The sequence below is a fragment of the Coptis chinensis genome, chromosome 3, assembly GCF_015680905.1.
Source record: "Coptis chinensis isolate HL-2020 chromosome 3, ASM1568090v1, whole genome shotgun sequence".
In the NCBI taxonomy this organism is placed as follows: Eukaryota; Viridiplantae; Streptophyta; class Magnoliopsida; order Ranunculales; family Ranunculaceae; genus Coptis; species Coptis chinensis.
The window spans coordinates 103187934-103211263 of record NC_141458.1 but is presented as its reverse complement, the minus strand read 5'-3'; the positions used below and the strand labels follow the sequence as shown (position 1 = coordinate 103211263).

General features: G+C 34.9%; 4 protein-coding genes across 5 annotated transcripts; 2 read left to right on the top strand and 2 right to left on the bottom strand.

Annotated features, from left to right (window-relative positions):
- Positions 1 to 198: 198 nt before the first annotated feature.
- On the top strand, positions 199 to 2767 carry LOC147512352 (uncharacterized). The gene is made up of 4 exons (XM_086595328.1): positions 199 to 665; positions 1353 to 1612; positions 1754 to 1936; positions 2280 to 2767. The coding sequence occupies exons 1-4, from the start codon at positions 299 to 301 to the stop codon at positions 2619 to 2621; spliced, it is 1152 nt and encodes a 383-aa protein (XP_086451454.1). The 5' UTR covers positions 199 to 298; the 3' UTR covers positions 2622 to 2767.
- Positions 2768 to 6548: 3781 nt separating this feature from the next.
- On the bottom strand, positions 6549 to 7465 carry LOC147512351 (uncharacterized). The gene is made up of 2 exons (XM_086599461.1): positions 7243 to 7465; positions 6549 to 7131 (listed from the first exon to the last, which is right to left on the bottom strand). The coding sequence occupies exons 1-2, from the start codon at positions 7462 to 7464 to the stop codon at positions 6694 to 6696; spliced, it is 660 nt and encodes a 219-aa protein (XP_086455587.1). The 5' UTR covers position 7465; the 3' UTR covers positions 6549 to 6693.
- A 278-nt stretch (positions 7466 to 7743) lies between these two features.
- Positions 7744 to 9150, bottom strand: LOC147512350 (uncharacterized). The gene has a single exon (XM_086598712.1). The coding sequence runs from the start codon at positions 9148 to 9150 to the stop codon at positions 7744 to 7746; it is 1407 nt and encodes a 468-aa protein (XP_086454838.1).
- A 2685-nt stretch (positions 9151 to 11835) lies between these two features.
- LOC147512349 (polyadenylate-binding protein-interacting protein 3-like) lies at positions 11836 to 22126 on the top strand. 2 transcript variants are annotated; one of them, XM_086595326.1, is made up of 16 exons: positions 11836 to 12101; positions 12216 to 12267; positions 13350 to 13536; positions 13602 to 13766; positions 13966 to 14102; positions 14254 to 14444; positions 14533 to 14710; positions 14800 to 15036; positions 16270 to 16361; positions 16495 to 16567; positions 16680 to 16716; positions 18730 to 19058; positions 19172 to 19318; positions 20213 to 20311; positions 20422 to 20484; positions 21598 to 22126. In XM_086595326.1, the coding sequence occupies exons 3-16, from the start codon at positions 13398 to 13400 to the stop codon at positions 21625 to 21627; spliced, it is 1917 nt and encodes a 638-aa protein (XP_086451452.1). In that variant the 5' UTR covers positions 11836 to 12101; positions 12216 to 12267; positions 13350 to 13397; the 3' UTR covers positions 21628 to 22126. The 2 variants fall into 2 exon arrangements, with proteins under 2 accessions (XP_086451452.1, XP_086451453.1); XM_086595327.1 differs by lacking the exon at positions 12216 to 12267 and having other exon boundaries at positions 11950 to 12101.
- The last annotated feature ends 1204 nt before the right edge of the window (positions 22127 to 23330 follow it).

The following is a 23330-nucleotide window of genomic DNA, read 5'->3' as shown; positions in this document are numbered from 1 at the left end:
GATAGAAAATAAAATAAAATTAGACATCAGATACTGGTTCTTATCCATGATAGTGTAAACGGCTGCTTTATATTTTATGCTGAAGGACAGGACCAAAAAAGGCCAATTTCTTACCACCTTGTCTATATTAATGATTGCCAACATTATTATTACATGAGAACAAACAGCATGCCATGTTATTAACGTGAACAAATGAAGACATCTCCTCGAATCATCCGTATCCATGGATTATATTTATCTTTTATGAATATAAGAAATCAAACTTACAAACAAAATTGTTATTCACAGCAAAGGAAGGATGGGCAGTGTTCAAACACTAGTTTGTGTGAAACAAGTGAAGCAGGATGTACCAGAAGAGTGGGATGAGACCATGCCATTGCCTGGAGACATTATCGAAGGAGTAGCAGAAGATGAGGGTGAAGAGTTGTTTATGCCAACTAAAGTGAGATCAGAGTTAAGTTCTCAACTTGGGAAACTCAACAGACAAGTTGACTCTGTATGGGTTAAAGTTAGAAGAGGAGATACTACACTCAAGCTTCAGGCAATTGTCGTGCAAGAACGTGGATCTAAGTTACAAAGAAGGTATACTATTAGTGCTGTTGATGATGATAGACATGTAGCTGTTTTGGGTGATTGTACCTTGGACCAGTGCACTGAGCTTCAGGGTAAGATTAGCTCTTCTGGATTTTGGACTTTCGATACCTTTTTTCAATTATTCATCTCCTGTTTTGAAGCAAAAAATCAAAAAACCTGTCCAAGATGCAAGCCAGAGTCCCTTTATCCCAATTCCCAAATAACATCCATCATCCATTAAGTAGTAGGATGGGAGAAAAGTACAAATAGGAATGTTTAACATGTTAGCAGTGGCACATTTTTTTAAAAAAAATTATTAAATTTTCCAATCCTGGCTTGGGATAGATATGATCATGGTTTGAAAATCCCCTGCCCACTGGCTGGCATGCTAAAAACAGAATGGTCTATTTTTTTATTTAATGTTACTGATTGAGTCTGATTTTAGCCTTCGCTCAAGGTTTCACAGCCTGATCGATCGCCAATATAATGTGCTAAGCATAATATGTACAATGAACGAAACATTTACCAAATGATAGTATATAGGCATATAGCCAAATGCGGAAGAATTGTGCGACTGTAACTTTTGTCAAATATGAAGCACATACTTGTGTATGTATATGTATACAAACGTTGTGTACACAAATCGAGATGAAAACATATAGAAAACTAATTGGCTGGGGGTCGTGTCCATAGTCAAATACACCAAGCAAGAACAAGTATGTATGCAATCCTTGCTTTGAAACTAATAAAACCAATGAGTATGTTATTGTGAAATGCAGAGAAGAGTAGAACTGTAGTTAATGTAAGTGAAAAAGGCTTCAGGAAGAAAGGAGTGAAGTATGATTGGAAAAAGAAGGTGGGAACTTACTTGCCTGATCAACGATCTACTGTTGTTAGCTCCATACTCTTTCTACCTCTACCGGGGGAACACACTATTGGATCAACCACATCAAGATCCATGGCCTGGTTTGCTGCAGCAGGTTCTTCTGGGGCTCCTCTCATCTTTGTAAACATCCAAACAGAACAAGTCATCACCTCGGTATTCCCATATACCTATTGCTTGATTTTTTTATTTTAGTGTTGGTTGGATATGGGTTTCACATCTCTGAACTTAAATGTTCAATCTGAAATTTGGTGATTTTAATTATTTAATTAATTCTGCCACTTTTCTGTATTGAAGAAGAGAAGTAATTCTGTTGGACGAGAAATGACTTGGGGCAGACAGCAAACTTTCAACACGACCATCAATATTGTGCAAGGAGTACGTCTATGGTTTTTGCCTGGAGTTCTAGAGATTCCTATTATGTTAACACCAGAACCAGGTGAAAGTCGTTTTGGAATGGATATCAAACGAACCGAAGAGGTGATTTCCCTCACAAGGAACATACAATATGTTCATAACTACATATAAATAGCTTTCTGAAACCTAGCTTACTAGGAAAATATTATGGACCTGACTGAATTTAATTATGGGTGAACTAGTATTACCCCCCACTAGATGAGCCAATTAGGATTTCCCCCCACTAAATGGGAAATTAGGGCCTCCCCCCTAAATACACACAAAAAAATTTCGGTCAACCCACTTTGACTTTTTTTTTTGTGTGTATTTAGGGGGGAGACCCTAATTTCTCATCTAGTGGGGGGGAAATCCTAATTGGCTCATCTAGTGGGGGGGGTAATACTAGTTAACCCTTTTATTTATGTAGGGTTTCATCTGCGTTCACACGGTGGCAAAGGGGTCTGCAGCTGATCGTGCTGGATTGAGGCAGTTACAAGAGCAAGCAAGTGAGACAGGACACTTGGTCATGATATCCAGACTAGAAGGAAAGAGTCTTATGCCTTCTATGGTTTCTTCTAGTGGCCTCATTCATTGTTGTGACAGTATCGAAGTGAAGGACACCCTTGCATCTGCTATTGAGAAAATGGATTGTATCAGCCTCCATATCATGGCATGGGCTGACCACAAAGTTCCTCCTCACGTTCCTCGTGACGTTGGTGTTGCCACCCTCAGGCCTCCAAATGATTCCTCCTCACCTCCTCACCCTTAGGCTTAAGTTAGACGCCACTATGTATATAAACAACTGAGCTGGAAAAAATTTGCAAATGATTATAATTCCTTTTAAACAAGACACGACCCTTTTTTTTAGCCTCAATCAAGAGAATTTATAACATCATCGAACAATTTTACAATGTCTGTTTAAAGTTATGTGTATGTAGATTAGGAGACGAGCGAACACTAGTAAAGACAAGTAGACAAATAAGTAAAAAAAAGGGCAACTGTAACAACAATAACAACTTATACAATCAATACTTTATATTAGAAATGATCACCCAACAAACGATCGCAAAAATGAGTATTGATTGTATATAAATAGTATAAAAACAAAAATAAATAAATAAATAAATACGTTTTTCAACTCTACTAACCTAACAATTCACAACTGCCCTCGGCGATGTGAATGACCCATCTTTTGGAAGCGTTGAACGATTGCTTCATCATCAATGTTATCAAATATGTCTCGTTCTATGTATGTAACCAAACAATCGTTCAACCATTTATCTCTCATTCTGTTGCGTAACCGATTTTTTATCATGTGCATAGCAGAAAATGCTCTCTCTACAGTGGCGGTAGCAACATGCAGAATTAGTGACAATGTCATCAGCAAGAACACTAGTGGATAGACAATATTTTTCTTCATCTCTACCATCTTCTTAACAAGTTCACAAATCCCTTTCAATTGTAAAAATAGATGGTTGGAGCACACATCGACAACATAATTATCTAGCTGATCTTGAAGGGTCATGAGATCAATAGGTAAAAAATTACTAGGATAAAATTCAGCAAAACGTATTAAACTCTTCTTATCAAAAGCAAGGAAGGAATCACTTAGATTCAAGCAAGCAACACAAATAAGAAGCAATTATGTATTCACTTTGTCAAACCGACTATTTAACTCACGAAGCTGCCAGTCTATACATTTGTAGAATAAGTCCACACGATAATAATAAAGATTTGTCATATCTTCAGCATTGCGTCGTGATCGTCCCCTTGTTGTGAACTTTTCTTCCATCTTAAAGACTATCCAAATATTTTTTTTATACTATTATACTAAAAATTTAAAACCCTACAAATTTGAATTACCAAACAAATTAAGTTACAACCCATTATCAAAACATAATCAATAATAAAAACAAATAAAGCAATAACATATTCTCTAGTTGAGTTTCAAAAAATGATAAATTAGGAATTAAATTTAATTTAATTTTACATAGAAAAATTGAGGGTTTGAATGTATTAAAATGTCTAATTTTGGATGATTCACGGGTTTAACTGACTAGGTGCATGATGTATCATGTACGCAGTACGCCTGTATCAATGGCCAATTAGTAGTTTTGGAGAGTTGTTGCGTTAAAGTTGAGAAGGTGAGTGTAAGACGTTGAGTTATTTTGATTTTTGGTCGAGTGAAGAAATCAGAAACATATGGGGCAGACGGGTCGTGGGCAAATTTTTCCTAAACAATTAGTTTTTTCTTTGTCCAATTGTGTGGACTATTTCATTGTGAGCCTATTGTGTAGAGTGTAGTATTAAAACTTTTGTTTTTACGAGTTCAGGGGGTATGCGCCCTACCTGGCCTGTACGTGGCTCCGCCACTAACTAATCACATTATTCTCACAAATAGCTAAAACTGACCTGAATGTTTTTGTTAATATATATTGAACTGTAAATGGTAAGGGGGTTCATATTTCAGAACATAAATTTAGGCCCAAACACATAATAAATTCATTAAATTGGCCAAGAATTTTGGTTTTAGGCTCGGACGAACAATAATTTTGGTTTTAGGACAAAAATGGGCTGACAACAACATCTACCATTAATAATTTCGGTTTTAGGGCATTTTTGGGTTGACGCAAGCAATTTATTTTTGTTTAATACCAATTATGACCTTCTTCTTCATCTAGCAAAAAAAAAACTCCAACTAGAAACTTATAAAATACTTTTGAGATATAGTTGTTTCCATCTTTAAGCTAACTGATTTGTGTGTTGTGAATTTGTGATTAGTGATTTAATATATAAGGAAACATTTATCTTTTTCTTCATCTAGCCAAAAAAAAAAAAAAAAAAACTTCAACTAAAAACTTGTAAATTGTTTTGTCCTAAAACAATTTACTCATGCATCGCGGTGTTTATTGCATGTTCGTATTGAAATTATTAATGATAGCTACTGATGTCAGCCCATTTTTGTCATAAAACCGAAATTATTATTTATCTGGGCCTAAAACTAGAATTCTTGGTCAATTTATGTGTTTGGGCCTAAATTTATGGAGTTGTATCCTGGCAATCTCAGCCTAAGAATCCGAATCAACTTCATTGGTTTAAGCCCGATCCATTTCTTTAGCCACCAAAACTGAACAAATAGTTAACTAATCAATGTCCTCCAGTCTCTCAAGCTCTTCTTGTGATTTTCCCTAAAATGTTATTTCTTAAAATATTTGCCAACAATCATTTGTTTTTGAGACTCTCGGGCTTTGATTATTTACTTCAAAAAAACGTTACAAATTAGGTAATATTGTATGACAGATATTATCATTAATATGACAGTCTACCACTTAGGGGTGTGCATGGGTACCCAATTACCCGAACCGAACCGAACCATTTATAGCGGGTCTGGGTTTTAAAATGTTAGACCCATTTAAAGTGGGTCTTCAAGAACCGACCCGATAAAGAACCGAAACCGTTAGAACCGAATAGTAAAAAACCGATGGGTGCCCGAAACCGAAACCGAAACCGATTAGTTTGATTTTGATATATAGAATTTAGTATTATATTACACTAAATAAAAACAAACCCAAACATTATTATTATATATAGTATTATATATAGTATATATTTGTTAGGTGTAAAATTATACTAAATATATGTAACATTTAGCATAATAGTGAATGTGTGTTATTAAATGTATTTTTTATAATATTACATTAAATATGTGTATTATAAATATTAATAATAATGTTTACGTGTCTACGTCTATACGTATAGTCGTATACTATGAATTAACTTATGCACTGTCTATATTAACTAATGCATGAACGTGGATGTGCTTGATATATTATATATTATATATATATATATATATATATATATATATATATATATATATAATATATATTAGATAACTAACAATTGTATATGGTATATGTATTTATTCTATATATGACGATTATTACGATAGTATAATATACATATGTTCGATTTAAAATATACACATACATATAATGTATGAGAATGTATTTAAAATTTTTAGATAACTTTCAAATATTATTATTGAATTTAGGACCATTACTTCTTATGAGAGGACAAAAATATCGATGACAATTGTTATAGTCACCGTAAACCAACTTTTATATCGGTTATATAACTAAAAAAAATAATTTTAGCAATAAAAATGTATAACCTGATAAGGAACCGAAACCGGAATTGAAACCGACTTAATTAATGAGTATGGGTCCGGGTTTTCAAAATATAAGAAAAACCCAAAAGAACCGAACCCGATAGAAACCGCTAAAAATAGACCCAGAACCGAAACCGGTAAGAACCGACCCATGAACACCCCTATTACCACTTACGGTAAAACTATAGGAGAAATAGTTAAAACCTTACAAATTTGGTAATAACATGCAAGGTCATAACATTATAGACAGAATCTACCACTTATGGTAAAACCGTAAGAGAAAACGGTTAAAATCTTACAAATTTGGTAATGATTTTCTCATGCAAAGACACTGAATTTACCACACATGGTAAAACCATAAGAGAAAACGGTTAAAACCTTACAAATTTGGTAGTGCTTTTTTCATACAAGTTAGTAATGATTCGAATGCCTTTTTTCACTTGTATGAGTTATATCCAGAAATTGGGGCCCATATGACAAAATTAGATGATAATTATGTCTCTAGGTAGGTGCGGGTGGCAGTGCCGGCCCTGACATTTTCGTGGCCCAAAGCGATGCACTAAAATGTGGCCCTATATGCAGTAAAAAAAAACAACAAGACAAAACAAAATACTTATATTATTCAACTTTAATCTGCCAATATAATCCGGGAGGGGGGCAAAAAGAAAACCTATAACTTAAAAATCATTCTTCTCGCATTTTTAGATGTGAATTCACTAATTACACTTGAATAGTCAGCCTTTTCAACAACAACTTTTTCAATAGATAACATCGTTAATCCATTTAATCTTTCTTGTGACATGGTCGAGCGAAGATAAGACTTGATCAACTTTAACTTGGAAAAACTTCTTTCACCGGAAGCAACTGTAACAGGTATAGTCAATAATATCCTATAAGCAACCCAAGCATTCGGAAAACAATGATTTCTTAATCTCAAATAATTCACCACATCAATCACCTTCTTTGTCTCCTTCGGCAAAATTTCTCTTAAGATTCTTAATTCTGAAAATAAATCTTCTCCATCAATATCAAAAACATCTTCGTATTTTAGAAACACTTCAAGGTGCTTACAAGAAACCTTCAAACTGTTAGCATCTACAGAGTTTAACTTTTCCATATTAAATAAAAACCCAAATAATCCTTCATATACTTGGAATTGTTCAAACCTGCTTCTAAATGAGGAAAGAGCTTGGTCCAAAATAAATACAAAATAATGGACTCTAAAAGATTCCTCAGCTGATAGTGGCGCCTCCTCGACAACATTTTCATCAAACTGCCTCTTTCTACGAATAATACGCTTCTCACGGAAAATAGGTTCAATTTGCATAGAAGTTGCAACATCTTTAGCTTCAGCCTTGGCCTCCTCAAATCCAGCTTCTCTATACTTTTCAAATGCAGAAATAAGTCCCTTCAGTTGATCTATGACAACATCAATGTGCATATCTTCAGCTTGCATTGTTTTACTAACAGAGTTCACAACAAATAACAAATGATGCCAGATAACCATACCAAGCAAGAACTCAAAATTTTCCATCTCATGTGTTACTAGGGACTCAAATTTCACTCTTTTGTTTTAGGGTCATCATTAGCATCCGCCAAGAAAATTAAAGCATCCCTTATCTTTGGCTTTGATATCTTATTGCTTTAACACTTGCCACCACGACTTTCCCAAATGAGTTTGAGACAATGACTTAACACTTAGACCTTTCTTACCTTTCTTTTATTTGTATTTTACATGATCTTTGAAGACCTTCCACCGTTTTGTAGAAAGAAGAAAACAACTAATATATCGTTGTACCACTCCAAAAAAAAGAGCGACTTTAGAACAAGAGTTAGCCATATCACATAGAGCAAGGTTGAGACTGTGGCAACCACAAGGCGTGTACATTGCTCTTGGATTTATTTCAAGCAACGTCTTTTGCACACCTTTGTGTTTCCCTTTCATGTTAGATCCATTATCATATCCTTGTCCTCTTATATCACCGTTTTCTAGCTGAAGAGAGTTCAGTGCATCTTTGAGTGTGTTAAAAAGTCCCAATCCCGAAGTGTCGTCCACCTGTAGAAATCCTAAAAAGAATTCTTTTACCTTTATTGGACTTGTAGAAACATCAACACACCGTATAACAATTGACATTTGTTCTTCATGGCTTATATCTGGGGTGCAATCAAGTATCACAGAAAAATATTTTGCTTCTTGGATCTTCTTTACAATGATACTTTTGGTCTCCTCTGCTAGCAAATGTATTAACTCATTATGTATCTTGTGACTGAGATAATGGTAATGAATTTCTTTTTTTTGAATACGCCGAATATGTTCTTGCATTACAGGATCAAATTCGGCAATCATCTGAATTATGCCTAAGAAAATATCATTGTTCTCTTGATAAATCTTCTCTTTTGTCCCACGAAATGCTAAATTATTTCTAGCAAGAGCTTTCACAACAGAGAATATCCTCAGTAATATGTGACCCCAACGTTCTTTATCTTTATTAATCTGTTCTTGCACATGTTTATCAATCGTTTCATTCTTTTTCAATCTTATCTCTAATTCAATCCAACTGCTCATGCAACTGATGTGCCTACTACTTTTTTCATGACTTTTAAGCCTCTGTAAAAGATTCCTCCAATTTTTAAATCCATTATTCGCCATCTGAATATTGTTTCCGTCGTGCTTAAACAACTTGCAACAAAAGCAAAATACCCTATCCAAAGCATTGGAATATACAAGCCATCTTCTATCTTGCTTCTCTCCATTTGATAAGTGTCGAACATAATGAGTAGAAGAAAAATGCCTACCAAGATCATCTTTAGGAAAATCGACAATGTTATTTCTTTTAGGGCCTCTTTCCACTAATAAATCTCTGTAATTTTGATCCATTTTATCCCAATTTCGCGGGTTATCAATATTTACTGGCCCAAATAAGTCAGCCACATTTGTTTGTTGATTAAGTTCTTCATCAACGAAATCCTCATCATCTTCATCCACCAAATCTTCATTGTTTGCAGCCACCAAATTTTCATTGTCTTCAGCTACCAAGTCTTCATGTGTGTCATTCATCATATGATCCTCATTATCATTGGCAATTGTATGTTCCTCATCTACCAAATCTTCATGTGGTGCATCCATCAAATTTTCATGTTCTTCATTCACTAAATCTTTATCAGAACTATCTTTTTCTTTGCCACTAGAAAAATACTTATGAATAGCTCCTGTTTGAGATTGAATAAGTTGTTCTGTTTTTTTTTTTTTTTTCTTTTGCTACTACCAGATGCATGCATTCTAATTCTAGGAGGCATGATTGTAAACAACAAATACTCCAATCTAATTATCTAAATATTTAATACCAAAAACCAGCTAGAGTGAGTAGAGTTTTGTACCTTTACGTCTTTACTTCTTGAACAGACAAACAACGACTTGAGTTTATCTTTTTTTTTTTTTTTTTTTTTGGTAGAAGTTTGGTTTTGGAACAAACAAATGACTTGGGGTTTTTTTTTTTTTTTTGTTGTGTCCGTAGGTGGCTTTTTGAGAAACGTAATAAACTTCCCTTTTGTGGGCTTTTGTGGGCGAGTATAATGTGGCCCTTAAATTTGATACTGACTTGGTGGCCCAAAGCGGCGGCTTGGCTCGCTTTGCATCAGGGTCGGCGCTGGCGGGTGGGAATTATGGTTTTAGCACAAAAATGTAAAAAGACAGTTTTGCTCTTTTAAGTGTTAAAAAAAAAAAAAAAAAAAAACAAGTAGTCTCTCTCTCTCTTCTCATTTAGTTGTACACATGCATCATGATGTTTGCATGTACGTTGAACACATATATAGTGGTGTGTGTATGTTTGTTGCACACATACATCGTGGTGTTTGCATGTGTGGTATACACATGCATCGTGGTGTTTGCATGTTCGTATACACATGCATCGTGGTATTTGCATGTGTGTTGTGCACATGCATAGTGGTGTTTGCATGTGTAGCAGACTACTACTTCAAACTTAAAAATATCATCGATGACAACAATATCAAAATCGAGATAAATCATATAATTGATTAACACAAGATTTGAGGATTTGAAAAAGAAATTAAATTGTTGTTCAATTGCTTGTCGAACCGGTGCCGAAATATACCAAATTATTCTTCAATTATAAATAATATAGAATTGAAAAGTGGAAAAGTAGATTGCAAAGTGAGAAGAGTGTTTGTCATGAGAGAATAATATGTTTTCTTATAACTTAAATCACTAATCACAACACACAAATCAACTTGCTCAAAAATGAAAACAACTAACAGATCTCAAAAAAATTTACAAGTTTCTAGTTGAAATTAAATTGTTGTTCAATTGCTTGTCGAACCGGTGCCGAAATCTACCAAATTATTCTTCAATTATAAATAATATAGAATTGAAAAATAAAAAAGTAGATTGCAAAGTGAGAAGAGTGTTTGTCATGAGAGAATAATATGTTTTCTTATAGCTTAAATCACTAATCACAACACACAAATCAATTTGCTCAAAGATGGAAACAACTAACAGATCTAATTTTTTTTTACAAGTTTCTAGTTAGATTTTTTTTTTTTTTTTTTGCTAGATAAAGAAAAAGTTAAATGTTTTCTTATATTTTAAATCACTAATCACAAGTTTGCAATACAAAAATCAGCTAGGTCTAATGTTCTGAAAGACGCTAGGCGGTAGTCGGGCGGTGAGGGAGCACCTAGTGCCTAGGCCTTCTAGACGGCGCCTAAAAGGTTCATTTCTTCACTTTCCAGATATACATACACAATGAACCTTTATATATATAAAAGGTGTATGTATATCTAAAAAGTGAAGAAATGAACATTTATAAACTTTTTAGGATTTTGTGAATTTTTTACCCGTGTATATATTTTATAATTTTGCAAAAAAATTGTTTGACCAGGACTTGAACTTGGATTCCTTGCAAAGACAAAGTTCGGTCTGCACTACTCCAACCTATAACCCACTTAGGCCACTACCTACTCTCCTAAAAAATACCATGCACTCCATCACGTGACCTGCCTTAAACTTCTAAACTTCTAAATTTTCTTGAAATATTAACTCTCTCTCGAGACCCAGATTCATGGATTCCCATAGTGATAGGTGTCTGAAGCTTTTAAATAGCCTTAATTCCAGCTATCCTTCTACAAAAAAGTCAAACCTTGAAGCTAAGAGTTGGACTATTCAATTATTCTAAAATATTGTATTTATTTATTTTTTTCTCTCCCCCATTTTCTATTCTTGGTGAAATTATGAGTTTTTATTTTGATTTTGTTTTTTCCAATTATGTTTATTAGGCAAAAAAAAAAAAAACAATTTGGCCCCTCTACACCATTCAGCAATGCCTAGACCGCCTAGACTGATTAATCAACCGCCTGAGACCTTCTAATTTGACTGCCAATTTATCTACCGATTACATACCAAAACAGTTCGGCCAGACACCGCTTAGTGCCTAGATACCTCGCCTAGGCCAATTTTTATAACACTGGCTAGCTCAAAGATGAAAACAACTATATCTCAAAAGTATTTTACAAGTTTCTAGTTGGAGTTTTTTTGCTAGATGGAGAAAAAGGTAATAATTGGTATTAAACAAAAATAAATTGGTGACGTAAGCCCAAAAATGTCCTAAAACTGAAATTATTAATGATAGCTTCTAATGTCAGCCATTTTTGTCAGAAGAAACCGTTTTGTTGGGCTGAAAGGGAAACTCTCTATATATGGGCTTACGGCCCAAGCCCAGTAGATTCAAAAAAACCAAACGTTGACTGTTTTCGTTTTTCCACTGTTTCTTACTTTGTTCGACAAAAACTATTCCATATTTCAATCCGCACCCTCAAACTACTCAGCAATTTCATTCCAAACCCCAAATTCATCCACGCTGTCACACAGATTCTAACATTTAAAAGTTCCCAAATCTCGAATTTCAGTCCTCTTTTTTCCCAAATAATTTCTCCTTGTCATAAAAAAAAAAGCCCTAATAAAATCCATCGATCTATTCTTCATTTTCGATCGAAATTACCAAAAAACCCCTAACCCTAGAATTTCATTTTCTTTCTTTCTCTCTCTCATAAAGAAGGATTTTGGTATGTCACGTGAATACCACTTGATCCGCCTCGGTCAAATTTCATTAGTTTTATTATTATAATATATTAATTATTCTTGTGTTTTTTTATACATGATCTGCATTGGTTTGATAGGTGGTATAGTTTTGGAGGAGGTGTTACTTGCCTTTCAGCTTTAATTGAAAAGGTAGATTGAAACTTTATTTGCATTTGATGTACATTAGCTCAGATTATATGGCTATGGACATATGGTTCATATAAAACTTTGTACCCCAGAGGCCATATAAGTAGTTGCCCCAATTGAACTGCCTAGTGGAGTTATGAGAGTGATATTAAAACTTTTAGCTTTGGGGTATCTAACATGGATAACGAATGATGGTAAGAGATAGTTGTGAGAGTGTTGTAGTAGATATAGGTAGGTATACATATGCTCCTGATTGAAAAGGTTTAGATTGTGTATGAAGGCCTGATTCATCTTAGTTACATACTTACATTGTAGCAAACAATGCAGAACTATTAATTTAGAAATATTGGGATCATCATGTTACGACCACCACCCGCATGAAGACTCTAGTTTCAAGGTTATATGCGTATTGTCAAGCTTTAAAAATTTATTCTGTGTTACCTAGTCATAATACAGATGATTCTGTTGAGATCGATGGGGAAATCTTGTGTCCTCGCTTAAACAGATAGTGAAGTGTTTATAAAATTTGGATGCCTATCCAGTCTTTTATGGGCAGTAAGAAGTCTGGAGGCCTCTAGTGAGCCTTTTTGTTTTCTTGTTGCTAGTACTTATTCTGGTTTTATACCAATATCCCAGAGATGTGGACGACTGAACCTTTAAAATTCATTCTTAGATACAAGTGTTGATAACTTGAATGCGATTGATGATGTTTGCACTACAGCTTTGATGTAATTTTAGTTTCAAACTGTGTGTGCTTGAAGATACCAAGTCTTAGAAAGGAGATTATGTTGTATGGAATTATGAGTATGGAGCAGTGCTACACCTGTGTCACTGGTTAGTTAGAGTTCAGGAATAATTGTGACGCTGTCCATGGTTCCTGTAAAACTCATCCGACCTGTATTTATGTATCTTTGTTTACCTTTATTCTTTCTGTTGTGTTAGAACTCAACGCGATTGTTAGTCTCAAAACCTGGCTTTAATGTGCTTCCTCTCTCACCACATACAGTTTGCACACACACAGCTGATTGTGGACCTTTTTGTTATTTTACCTGCAGTGTTTTATGTGAACATATGTTTTATTGCAGATACTACAACTGAGCTCCTCTCTCTTCAGCTGATTAGAAGTGCAAGGAATGAGTATGCAACAAGTTGTACAGCCCAGGCCTTCTTCCAATGGCTTTGGTCGTCGAAAAGTTGAGAGAGACTTCGGGACTCGTTTGGATAGCAAGTTGCCTTCCGGGAAATCAAACTTTGGTGGTTTCAGAAGTGCAGGTAACAGTTGATAATATGAACGTCTCAATTTGTTACTTTCATTCTCTAAAGGCTTGTGGGTACAGGTCCACTGAATGGCAACAAGGTTGGGGGAGGTGAAAGTCCTCTCCGTGAGCGACTTATATTTTTGACAACTTGCTTCATTGGACATCCTGTGGAAGTCCAATTGAAGAATGGATCTATAATCTCTGGAATATTTCATGCAACGGATGCTTTTGACAAAGAGTTTGGTATGCCTCTCTGTTCTTACCTTTATAATATTTTTGTTAGGCTGGTTAAAATTGATTTGGATCAAAATTCTATTTCAAATTACAAAGTTCGGTTTCACTGTGTCTGTCTCTTTATCTATACTTGCTTCTATTCTTGGAATTCAACCTTTCTTTTTGTGTATATAACTATATATCAATCACATGTATCTGAATACTCCAGGTATTGTTCTGAAAATGGCACGGATAATTAAGGAAGGCTCCTTCAAGGGACAGAAGCTTGTTTCTGATTCTGTAGGCAGGGGACTTTCAAAGACTATGATCATACCTGGTACAGATCTTGTACAAGTTATAGCAAAGGTTCTACTTCTTCTTTTGTCTGGATTCGCATTCTGTTATTATTAGGAACATGTAACACTTTTAGTTAAATTTCCTTATTATTGCCTGGAGTTTTGACTAGATGATTTTTGGTGTCTCGCTATTGCACTCATTCTGCGTTTAATTGGCCCAGGATGTTGTTGTGTCTGGAAATGAGCTGTTAAATGATGCTCAACGTGAGAAACATCAGGATATTATGACAGACTCTTACATATCACAATCTAGCTTGGTTGATGCGGAGAGAGAGCTGGGACGCTGGACCCCAGATGAAGATGACCCACAATGTCCTGAATTGGAAAATATATTTGATGGCACCTGGAATAGGTTGTTATATTCTTAGCGTCCAGAAATTCGTCAATTTCTTTGAATGATTTATCACATCGAATGTTGATTTTTATAAGGTATTAAACAGGCAGTGGGATCAGTTTGAGACTAATGCAGCATTGTTTGGAGTAAAAAGCACTTTTGATGAGGAATTATACACCACAAAGCTTGAGAGAGGCCCTCAAATGAGAGAACTGGAGCGGGAAGCTTTCAGAATAGCAAAAGAAATTGAGGGTGAGGAAACCCGAGATCTTCATATGGCAGAGGTGAAATTTTACTCATCATTTGTATGTGAATTTGAATGTTTTTTCAGGTTTATTTTTTTTCATTATTCTCTGGAACGCTTGACTTATAGGAAAGAGGCCTTGACTTTGCTGAAGATTTCGATATTGACGAGGAGACCAGATTCTCATCGGTATTTAGGGGCGGGATCAATGACAACAGATTTGAAGAAAATGAAGACACGGTGTTGGATTCACATAATACTGAAACCTTCGGAGGTTCCTCCAGTTCTGTCATTGGCAGATCGTTTGATATGACGAGAAGGAAAAACGATGATGGAATTCATGCATCATCAAGTTCTTCATCCCTGGTAGCTCCTGGAGCCTTTTGCAAACATTTTCTTCCTATGTTGTTATTGACTATTATCAAATGACTTTTGAATTCATGCACTATTAGTGTAGTCACGTCATCTACTTGTTTGACATATTTTCGCTAATTAGACTAGGATTTGTGTATTTTCAGTTCTTTTTCTAAGTACTAGTGGATTACTGAGAAGAAAACAGAAAGTGTTCCCGTGAAAGGGCTTGTGTAAAGTGAGAAAAATGAGAAGGTGATGACCGTGTTTTAAAGAAATTATATATCAGGAGCAAGTTTCACTTACTCTAAACTATAGTGACCGGTGTAGTCAGAAGCACAGTTAGGCTCTAGTCTACGCCTCACCCTAGCCCTTAGCTCGCTTTCAGTGCCTGTAAATGCATAGTCTCAAATTAATTTTGCATTTGAAATTTGTTTGCAGAAAATAAACATTTATATGTATTGAAAGGATATTTAAATTGTTTTGTGCATTTGATACATACCATCATGTATGTACGGTGCCTTTATGTCCCTATTTGTCAGAAGTTGCATAACAACGTATTTAAATCTAAAACCTCTTTTGTGTTCTTCCTCCTTAGTCCTAAAATCCATCACATCATGGTCTCCAATTTTCTCATTATTTTCATCATTGTCATTTGTAAAATTTATTGTATCTAGTATCTACAAATTGAAGAACGAAACAGTTGAAGAGCAAGTGGGTAGCCATAAAACAAGACATTTACTAGGTTGGCACCTTTTGTAAATAAGGAGAACTTAATGAAAAGAAATGTGAAACCCTAATACCTTACTAAAAAGATTTTGAAAGACTTTTCAAAGTCCTTAAGAACTGTTTGTGGAAAACTACACTCATAGATCGGGGTAAGGTTGATTTAGAGTTTTGCATACTTTTTTAGAAGTAGAATGAATTATGAGGGTCGTCATGGTCTTGAAGAGTGGAAAAAGGAATTTTGGATTTGGATTTATTGTATTTTATCTTTTTGCATTATCTCTATCCTATGCATTTTATTCTTTATTCTTTCAGCTTCAGTAATTATCGTGTTGGTATGTATATATTGTGTACTATAATCCATGCATAACTTGTAATGTGGTGCCTGTATTTTTTTCATTTTGCTTGAATTACTTACAATACCTAAGCATGACACTTGAGCTGCAAATATTGCCGTCTTCCTTTTCTGATACTGTGTACGATGACTTACTATATCGGCTCCTATCCGTTTCTTTCTTTCAGGATGATTCACAACATCCTCAATCAAATGTTGGCAGGGATCTGTATCGATATGGTTCTAGTGATTTTGCTAGACAAATGGATGGGGATAACAGGTTTCTTTGTTTGCTGCTTTTAACAAATAGTTTTATTTGTAGTAATCGTTTTTTCAGATTGTTCTGTAAGATTATTACTCTTGTCCTGTGATTATTCTAGAGATTTACCGAGTATGACTCTTTGAATTTTTAGGATGAATGAGAACCAGTTTAGAGACCAGCATGGTGGGAAAAATAGTCTGAAGGAACCCGCAGAAAGGAAAACAGTGAGTGGAATTTCAGAGCTTCTGTTGTCATTTTTGTTGCAAGTTTATGCCCTTTTTAATGTGGGAGCTTGTATGCTTATTAGTCTTACACTCACCTTGTTTTTCCTTGTAGAATGTTAGTCAGGAAGTGCAAACTTCAAAGTTCATTGGTGAGTAAGAACTTTTCTGTTTGTACACGTGTCAATCTTGTTACATTGTGTTTTATGGACGTGTTAATAGGTATTTAGCATGTAGTTTACCTTATATCTATAATAGGTTTTAATGGAAATATATGGTAATTATACAAGTCTTTTTATTTGCTGTTGTTATTATTAGTTCTGTATTTATTTTATGTCTGTATTGCTGCTGGGAGGGCTGTCTTATTTACTTGTCTATTGTTTTCTTTTTTATCTATTTTAGGTTTTGGGTGTATGAGATTAGAGGCTAGCCTAGTTAGCCTCTTGCTGACTAGGCTAGACTTGCTGTATTTGGCTCCTAATTCTATCAGTATATTTCTTTACCGATTAAAAAATATGTTTCTTTCCATCACTATATTAATTCCTCTGTTCTAGAATGTTGACAATATCATTTTTATGTCGTCAAAATGGATTTGAGGTTTTCTTTTGAAGTTTGATATGTTATCTCATTCACTCTTTAAAGCTTCCTAGAAGTTAGTTAGATCTTGTATCTCAGTTTTCTTTCTGAAGGTTTTACACTAATTTTCCATCTATTCATCTTTCACGAGCATTTGTTTGACTAGCAATTTGATCACACATCTGGTTTGTTTTACAAGTGGGAAATCGCATGTGGTTGGTCTTCACAACTTCTTGGGAAGTCGCATGGGAACATAATTCTTATGTTCCTTTTCTTGGTTTTCTTTATTTTTCTTTATAAGTGGCATAATACACTGAGAACTGTTGTGAAGCTCATGGTGGTGTTGATACTTATTGGCATGTAAAAAATTATGTTAGTTTTAATTACAAAAACCTTTCAACAGTTGCTATGACAGATTGGATGCTTCTTCGTTACGTAACTGGATTCTTCTACGTTATGTAATTGGATGCTTCTTCATTGCATGCATTTCCTTGAATGTCATAAACTATATAACATCAACTTAGGTGAACCTCATAATAGATGCTAAGACTTCAAATCCAAATTTAGGAAGAAGAAGAAGAATTATTCTATTAGTTGTGTTATATGTGCAAAATTCAGGAATTTCGGTTTGAATATCCTTACTCTTGATTCAATATATTATTATTATTATTATTATTGTTGTTGTTGTTAACTAGAAAATAGACTCGTGCATACGCACCGGCTCTTTTAAAAACTTGCTCAACAATCATAACTATATATATATAAATTTTCTAACAAATCGTGATTCTTGTTTTCGTCGCTAACCCGTTTTAATTTCCTAACAAATTGTTTTAATCAAGCCTTAAAAACCCGTTTTAATTTCTCAACAAATTGTTTTAATTAAGTTTTAAAAACCTGTTTTTTAATTGGGGGAGGGATCCCGTTATAATTTAGAAGTGTGATTCCCGTTTTAATAGGAGTTGATGACGTGGAATTTTAAGAGGTAGAAAAATACCTTTTGTGGGAGCTTTAGTAATATATTGATTTAATTATTATTTACTAATTTATTCAAATGTTAATATTTGTTTTGGCCCCCAAAAAAAAAAAAAAAAAATAAAAAAAAAAAAAAATCTTGTGAATTTGTAATTTTGCCCCTTTTAATCTATTAAGTTTCTGTTTCATTTTTTGTGTATAGAAGAGGGGGTGGGTATACTTGCCTCACTAGGTTCTAAGCATTCTCCTTCATTCCCATCCATATCTGCAACATAGAGTGGCTAGAAATCACCTTTATGTACAGTTGATGTCTTTTACTCTAGTAGTCTAGTGTTCAAACCTAGAGCCTTTAAGTTGGGAATAAGAGATACCTTGGGGATCTTTGGAAATGTCTGAGCTTTATAATCCTCTTCCATAAAGCAGTATACTTACTTTACATATCCTTGCATCTCTCATCAAAGTTGTAATTTGGGTTAGGTACACCGCTCATTTAATTGATTTGAATTTGATAGTATGAGTAGTAGTTGTAGTCAGACACATTGCATTTATTATTTATTTTTATTTTTTTCTTTACAAATTATGAAATTAACCGTGGTTAAAATTCATCATGTTTGAAGATATCCAATCGTCACTGAACACAACAAAAATGGGTTCGGATAAAGGGGGATTATCTCCTAGTGCCACGGCTTATGCTCCATCGTCTTCTGTGTCCTCTAAGGATCAAGTGCAAACAGATTCTTTAGGTGAACCCTCAGATGGTACAGGTTCTGGAAAAACAAATGTTGCAACCCAACCTGGAAAGCTTCGAGGACGACCTGGTAGTTCTGCATCATCTACTTCAGAACGTGCTGCCACAGCTTCAGCTATGAGTGGCCCAGGTCTATCACCAAGTTCGTCTTTGGGGTCATTATCATCAGAGAAGTCAACACTAAATCCTTATGCTAAGGTTATGATGTACCATGTGCTTGTTTTCTTTCTTTTTTGCGATTTTACTATCATTGTGTATTTTATGTCGTCTATATTGTTTTGACATCTCGTCGCTGTAAATTGTTGGAGCAGGAGTTCAAGCTCAATCCTAATGCAAAAAGTTTTACTCCGACCCAAACTCCATTACGGCCTTCTTCCCCAATGTCTGATGGTTCCTATTATTTTCCTGCTAATGTATCTGGTGTCCCACATATGCATGGCGTGCCAGTGGGAATGGGGGTGAGCTCTTGTTACCGCTTTTTATAAGTTTCTATATTTTAAAATTGTTTAATCAGTAAAACACAGCAGAGTCGTGCAATTAAAGCATTAGCTATAGAAATGTGATAAGGAGGGACACATTAGGACACAACAATATAATGCAATCAAGGCAGTACTACATTTTCTGGCCCAATGCTAAGGTCCTTATAAGTCATATGTGCAAGCCTCTTTAAAAGATGTGATTGCAATTAAATTCTTATCTTTACCAGTATAATTGGCAGTTTGGCACCTTAGTGACCATTGAGTGGCAGGTGCCAATAGTGAGGCTACAACGCTGCAATAGTACTTGGTGTTCCGTGAATTTCTTTTTTTCTCTTTTAGATTTTTAGATTTTCTCAATTTTATATGCTTAAGAGAGATTGTAATAGATTTGGTACCATATTACTCTTAATTTGTTGGAGATTAGCTGTTAGCTCTGCCTATTATTCAAGCCTGTGTTGCATATGATTTATAAGATCAATATTATATATCAAAGTCATGGGAAATTGGATACAAAACAAGTGTCATTCAAGTTTTCCTATGTCTTTACTACTAGAAACAAGTTTCCACAATTATTGATCGAATTTTCTCTATCTTAATCTTACCAACCACCAAGGCCATGGCAGAAATTTCTCGTCAGTATTGGTCGCTTGTCCGACAGGCACATGCACGTTCCACGTTCCACATGACTTATGAATGTGGATGCAGAGTTGGGCGTGGTCATTATGTTATTATTTCCCCGTGTATTACTTAATTGTTGTGTCCCTACACTGTCCATGTCCTAATTTTTTTACATTGTCCCTATATTAGCGTATGTACTTAGTTACTCTTTAGCTAACTTTGTCTTTACTCTTATCTTTCTTTGTACATTTACAGATTGGACCCTCATTTGGTGGACCTCAGCCTGTTGTTTACAATCCTCAGGGCGCGCCGGTACAGTCACCTCAGGCGTATATTCATCCAAATGGGCCTGTGGTATGTCATTTCCTAAATTCATACCTTCTATTTGGGTGGATGTCTTTTTTGCTGCAATGCAAGTTTGAAGTAACTATTTGAATTCTGAGAATGAACTTAATCTATTGCAGTACGGACAGCAGATGATTCTTGGTCACCCTAGACAAGTTTTGTACATGCCAAGCTATCCTCCGGTGAGATTCCATTTTTCATTTCTTTGCTATGTTGTGAAACACTTTTACAATACTGAAAAGAATTAATAGAAATAGGAAATAGGAAATCGGAAGAATTCATATTGGTGGGCTAGAATACAAGAAACGTGTAGTACAATACATGACTACCAAAACTGCAAACCGAGAACGTTGAACTGTCAGTCAGCGTGCCCTTTCTTGATAAAACATATTATATTTTTAGTTTATCTGTTGGTAAAAGGTATTATGTCGGTATACCAAAATGGTCGATTACATCAATACTTGGTCAATCAGCAATATACTGATGGTCTAAAGCAAATACCCCTAATTCTCAAGAAAGAATCTAACGCGAGAAGAATGACTTGGACAGTGGTGGAGAGATGTGTATATGTGTGTGTGTGTGTATAAAGTACCAGAATAGTTTTCCACGGAGTTTATGTTTTCGGAACATACTTGATGAGACCTTATCAGTGACACGGTGATACAAAACATGAGCACCGACTAAAAGAAAAGTGTTTATCCTTTGAAGCGAGCAGACTTGTGCCTATTGCTCTAAGACGTCAATGTCGAAGACGGTAATCTTTAGGGTAGGGTCATAGGTGAACTGAGGTCATTTGTGCCATGGCATGCAGATAACCACTGGTATATATATAATTATATAGGGAGGAATCCAGTTTACTCATCCACAGTTCTTTATCAATATTGCCTCTAAATTCCGTGAGGTGGAGGTGCTGAAAAGTATTGAAGGCACCCATAAATGTCATGACTTCATGACTAATGTAGCCCTAGGTGGCTGAGCCATAGGCAGGTGTAGAGATGCGAAAAGCACCCAAAGTGGCATAGCAACAGCAGCGCTGGAGTGACATATAATGTCATGAGGAATTGTTTATGGTGTTCTAATGTAATGAATTGGTCAATGTGTACGAGGAGTTGTTTATCTAATTTTTTTCAACTAGTGGAGTCTTCTCTTTTTACATATATCACTAGTCATAGCTGCATGGACAAGATTCTATGGTGTCCTGCAGCACATTGTATATTGAGTACTTTATTGATTTTTCCTCTACTAGTGGCCATTTCCTAATGTTATTATTATCATGTCAACTTTTGCACTGACAGGACATGCAGTACAAAGGAAGAGACTTTTAGTTCTGATATCTGCAGGGAGACGATTTCCATTTCAGTGGTGATGTTTTAAGGGGCTTGTAAATAATGGGTTTCCGGAGAAGTGTTCAAATTGATTGGGGAGAATCTCAGTTCCACTGAGGATCAAATAACTGTCGAGCAATGGGGGAAGCCAACTGAAACTTGGAATCACTTCAGGAGTATCATTTTCCTTTTTATTTGTATCTTAGTGTTTTCTACAGTAACTTGATGTCTTTGCTCGCTGCATTAGCATGTATAACGCTTTCCACTTTCCTCCTGTGAAAGAAAGTTTGGGATAAGTCCAAAAAAGCAAAGATGCAGGACATCAGATTGATCCCTGTTTCAGTACAGCAACTTGATGTCTGAGTGTTTTCTACAGTAACGTGATTTCTTTGTTTGAATGTCTTTGCTTGCTGCATTAACATGTATAATGCTCTCCACTTTCCTCCTGTGAGAGAGAGTTTGGGATATAAGACCAAAAATGCAAAGTTACTGGACATCATATTGATCCCTGATCCATTGCAGTACTGTATATTGTTAATTTTCTTGAACATGTGATTTCAAGGAACTGTATAACCCCTGGCAGACTATCTCTACTACCAGGTGAATTTCACGTGAATTTGGCTTTCGATTTCCATGATAAAAAACAAGTTATTTTTGGATCAATCTATTATTTAACAAATGTTCTCTGAAACAGCAAACTTGGCAAATGTCAATTGTATATGAGACACAATTGTATATTTGTATGAGACACAATTGTATATGTTCTCTGAATCTATTATTTCTAATCTTTCGGTGACTAATGATCAAATGAGACAAATTATTTCGGTCAAATCCTTTCTGTTCCTTCTGTTAAAAAAAGGGAAGGGGGGGGGGGCTTTTGATTATTCAGGACCTGATTGAAGCATATAATTTCATATATCCTGCCATTCTCGACGATAATTCTTATTTATTGGCAAAGAGGCGAAGAAATAGATTCATCATTCCATTACAATCTAATCAAGCACAAGAAAAAGAAGCAATACCCCATTAGCTGGAAAGACAGACGGGATTTGGTAAATTTGGTTAACAAATTTTATTGTGGTTGTATGGTAGAAAATCTATTTTGTTTTAAGAACTAAACGTTCTGTAGTTACCTCCATTGCATTGCCAATAGTTACAGGATTTACAAAATTTGGTGGCTGAAACATGCTATGTGTTTTTATCTACTCTTGCATTTTTGACGCAGAATTTTTTTTTCTGGGGAAGTCGAAAAGCATAGAGTTCTGCAAGTTAAGGGGGCGAAGGGAAGGGATCGGTTTACTATCCCAAGTTCTGCAGGTTTACCTAAACAAATCTAGTGTTCCATGTTTTGCTAAGGTGGCAATCACATGTGAGTAAAACAAAAAAAATATGACTTGGCTTGAGCATAGATACGTATGAGCATAGTATAAAATATCGTTATATATTGCGATATTTGTTGATATCTATTCAGATTTCTTCAGATATATAGATATTATGATATGTTTAGAAATATATACGACTGCAAATATTAATGATATTTGGGTGATATTTGTGATATTTAGAGATATTTGGTGATATGTAGTGATATTTTGTATATATAATAATTTTATTTAATATTTACCATTATATTTCAAATAAATATAAATAATGTATAATAATATATCAAAAAATATCTAAAATATCTATGATATTTATTGATATTT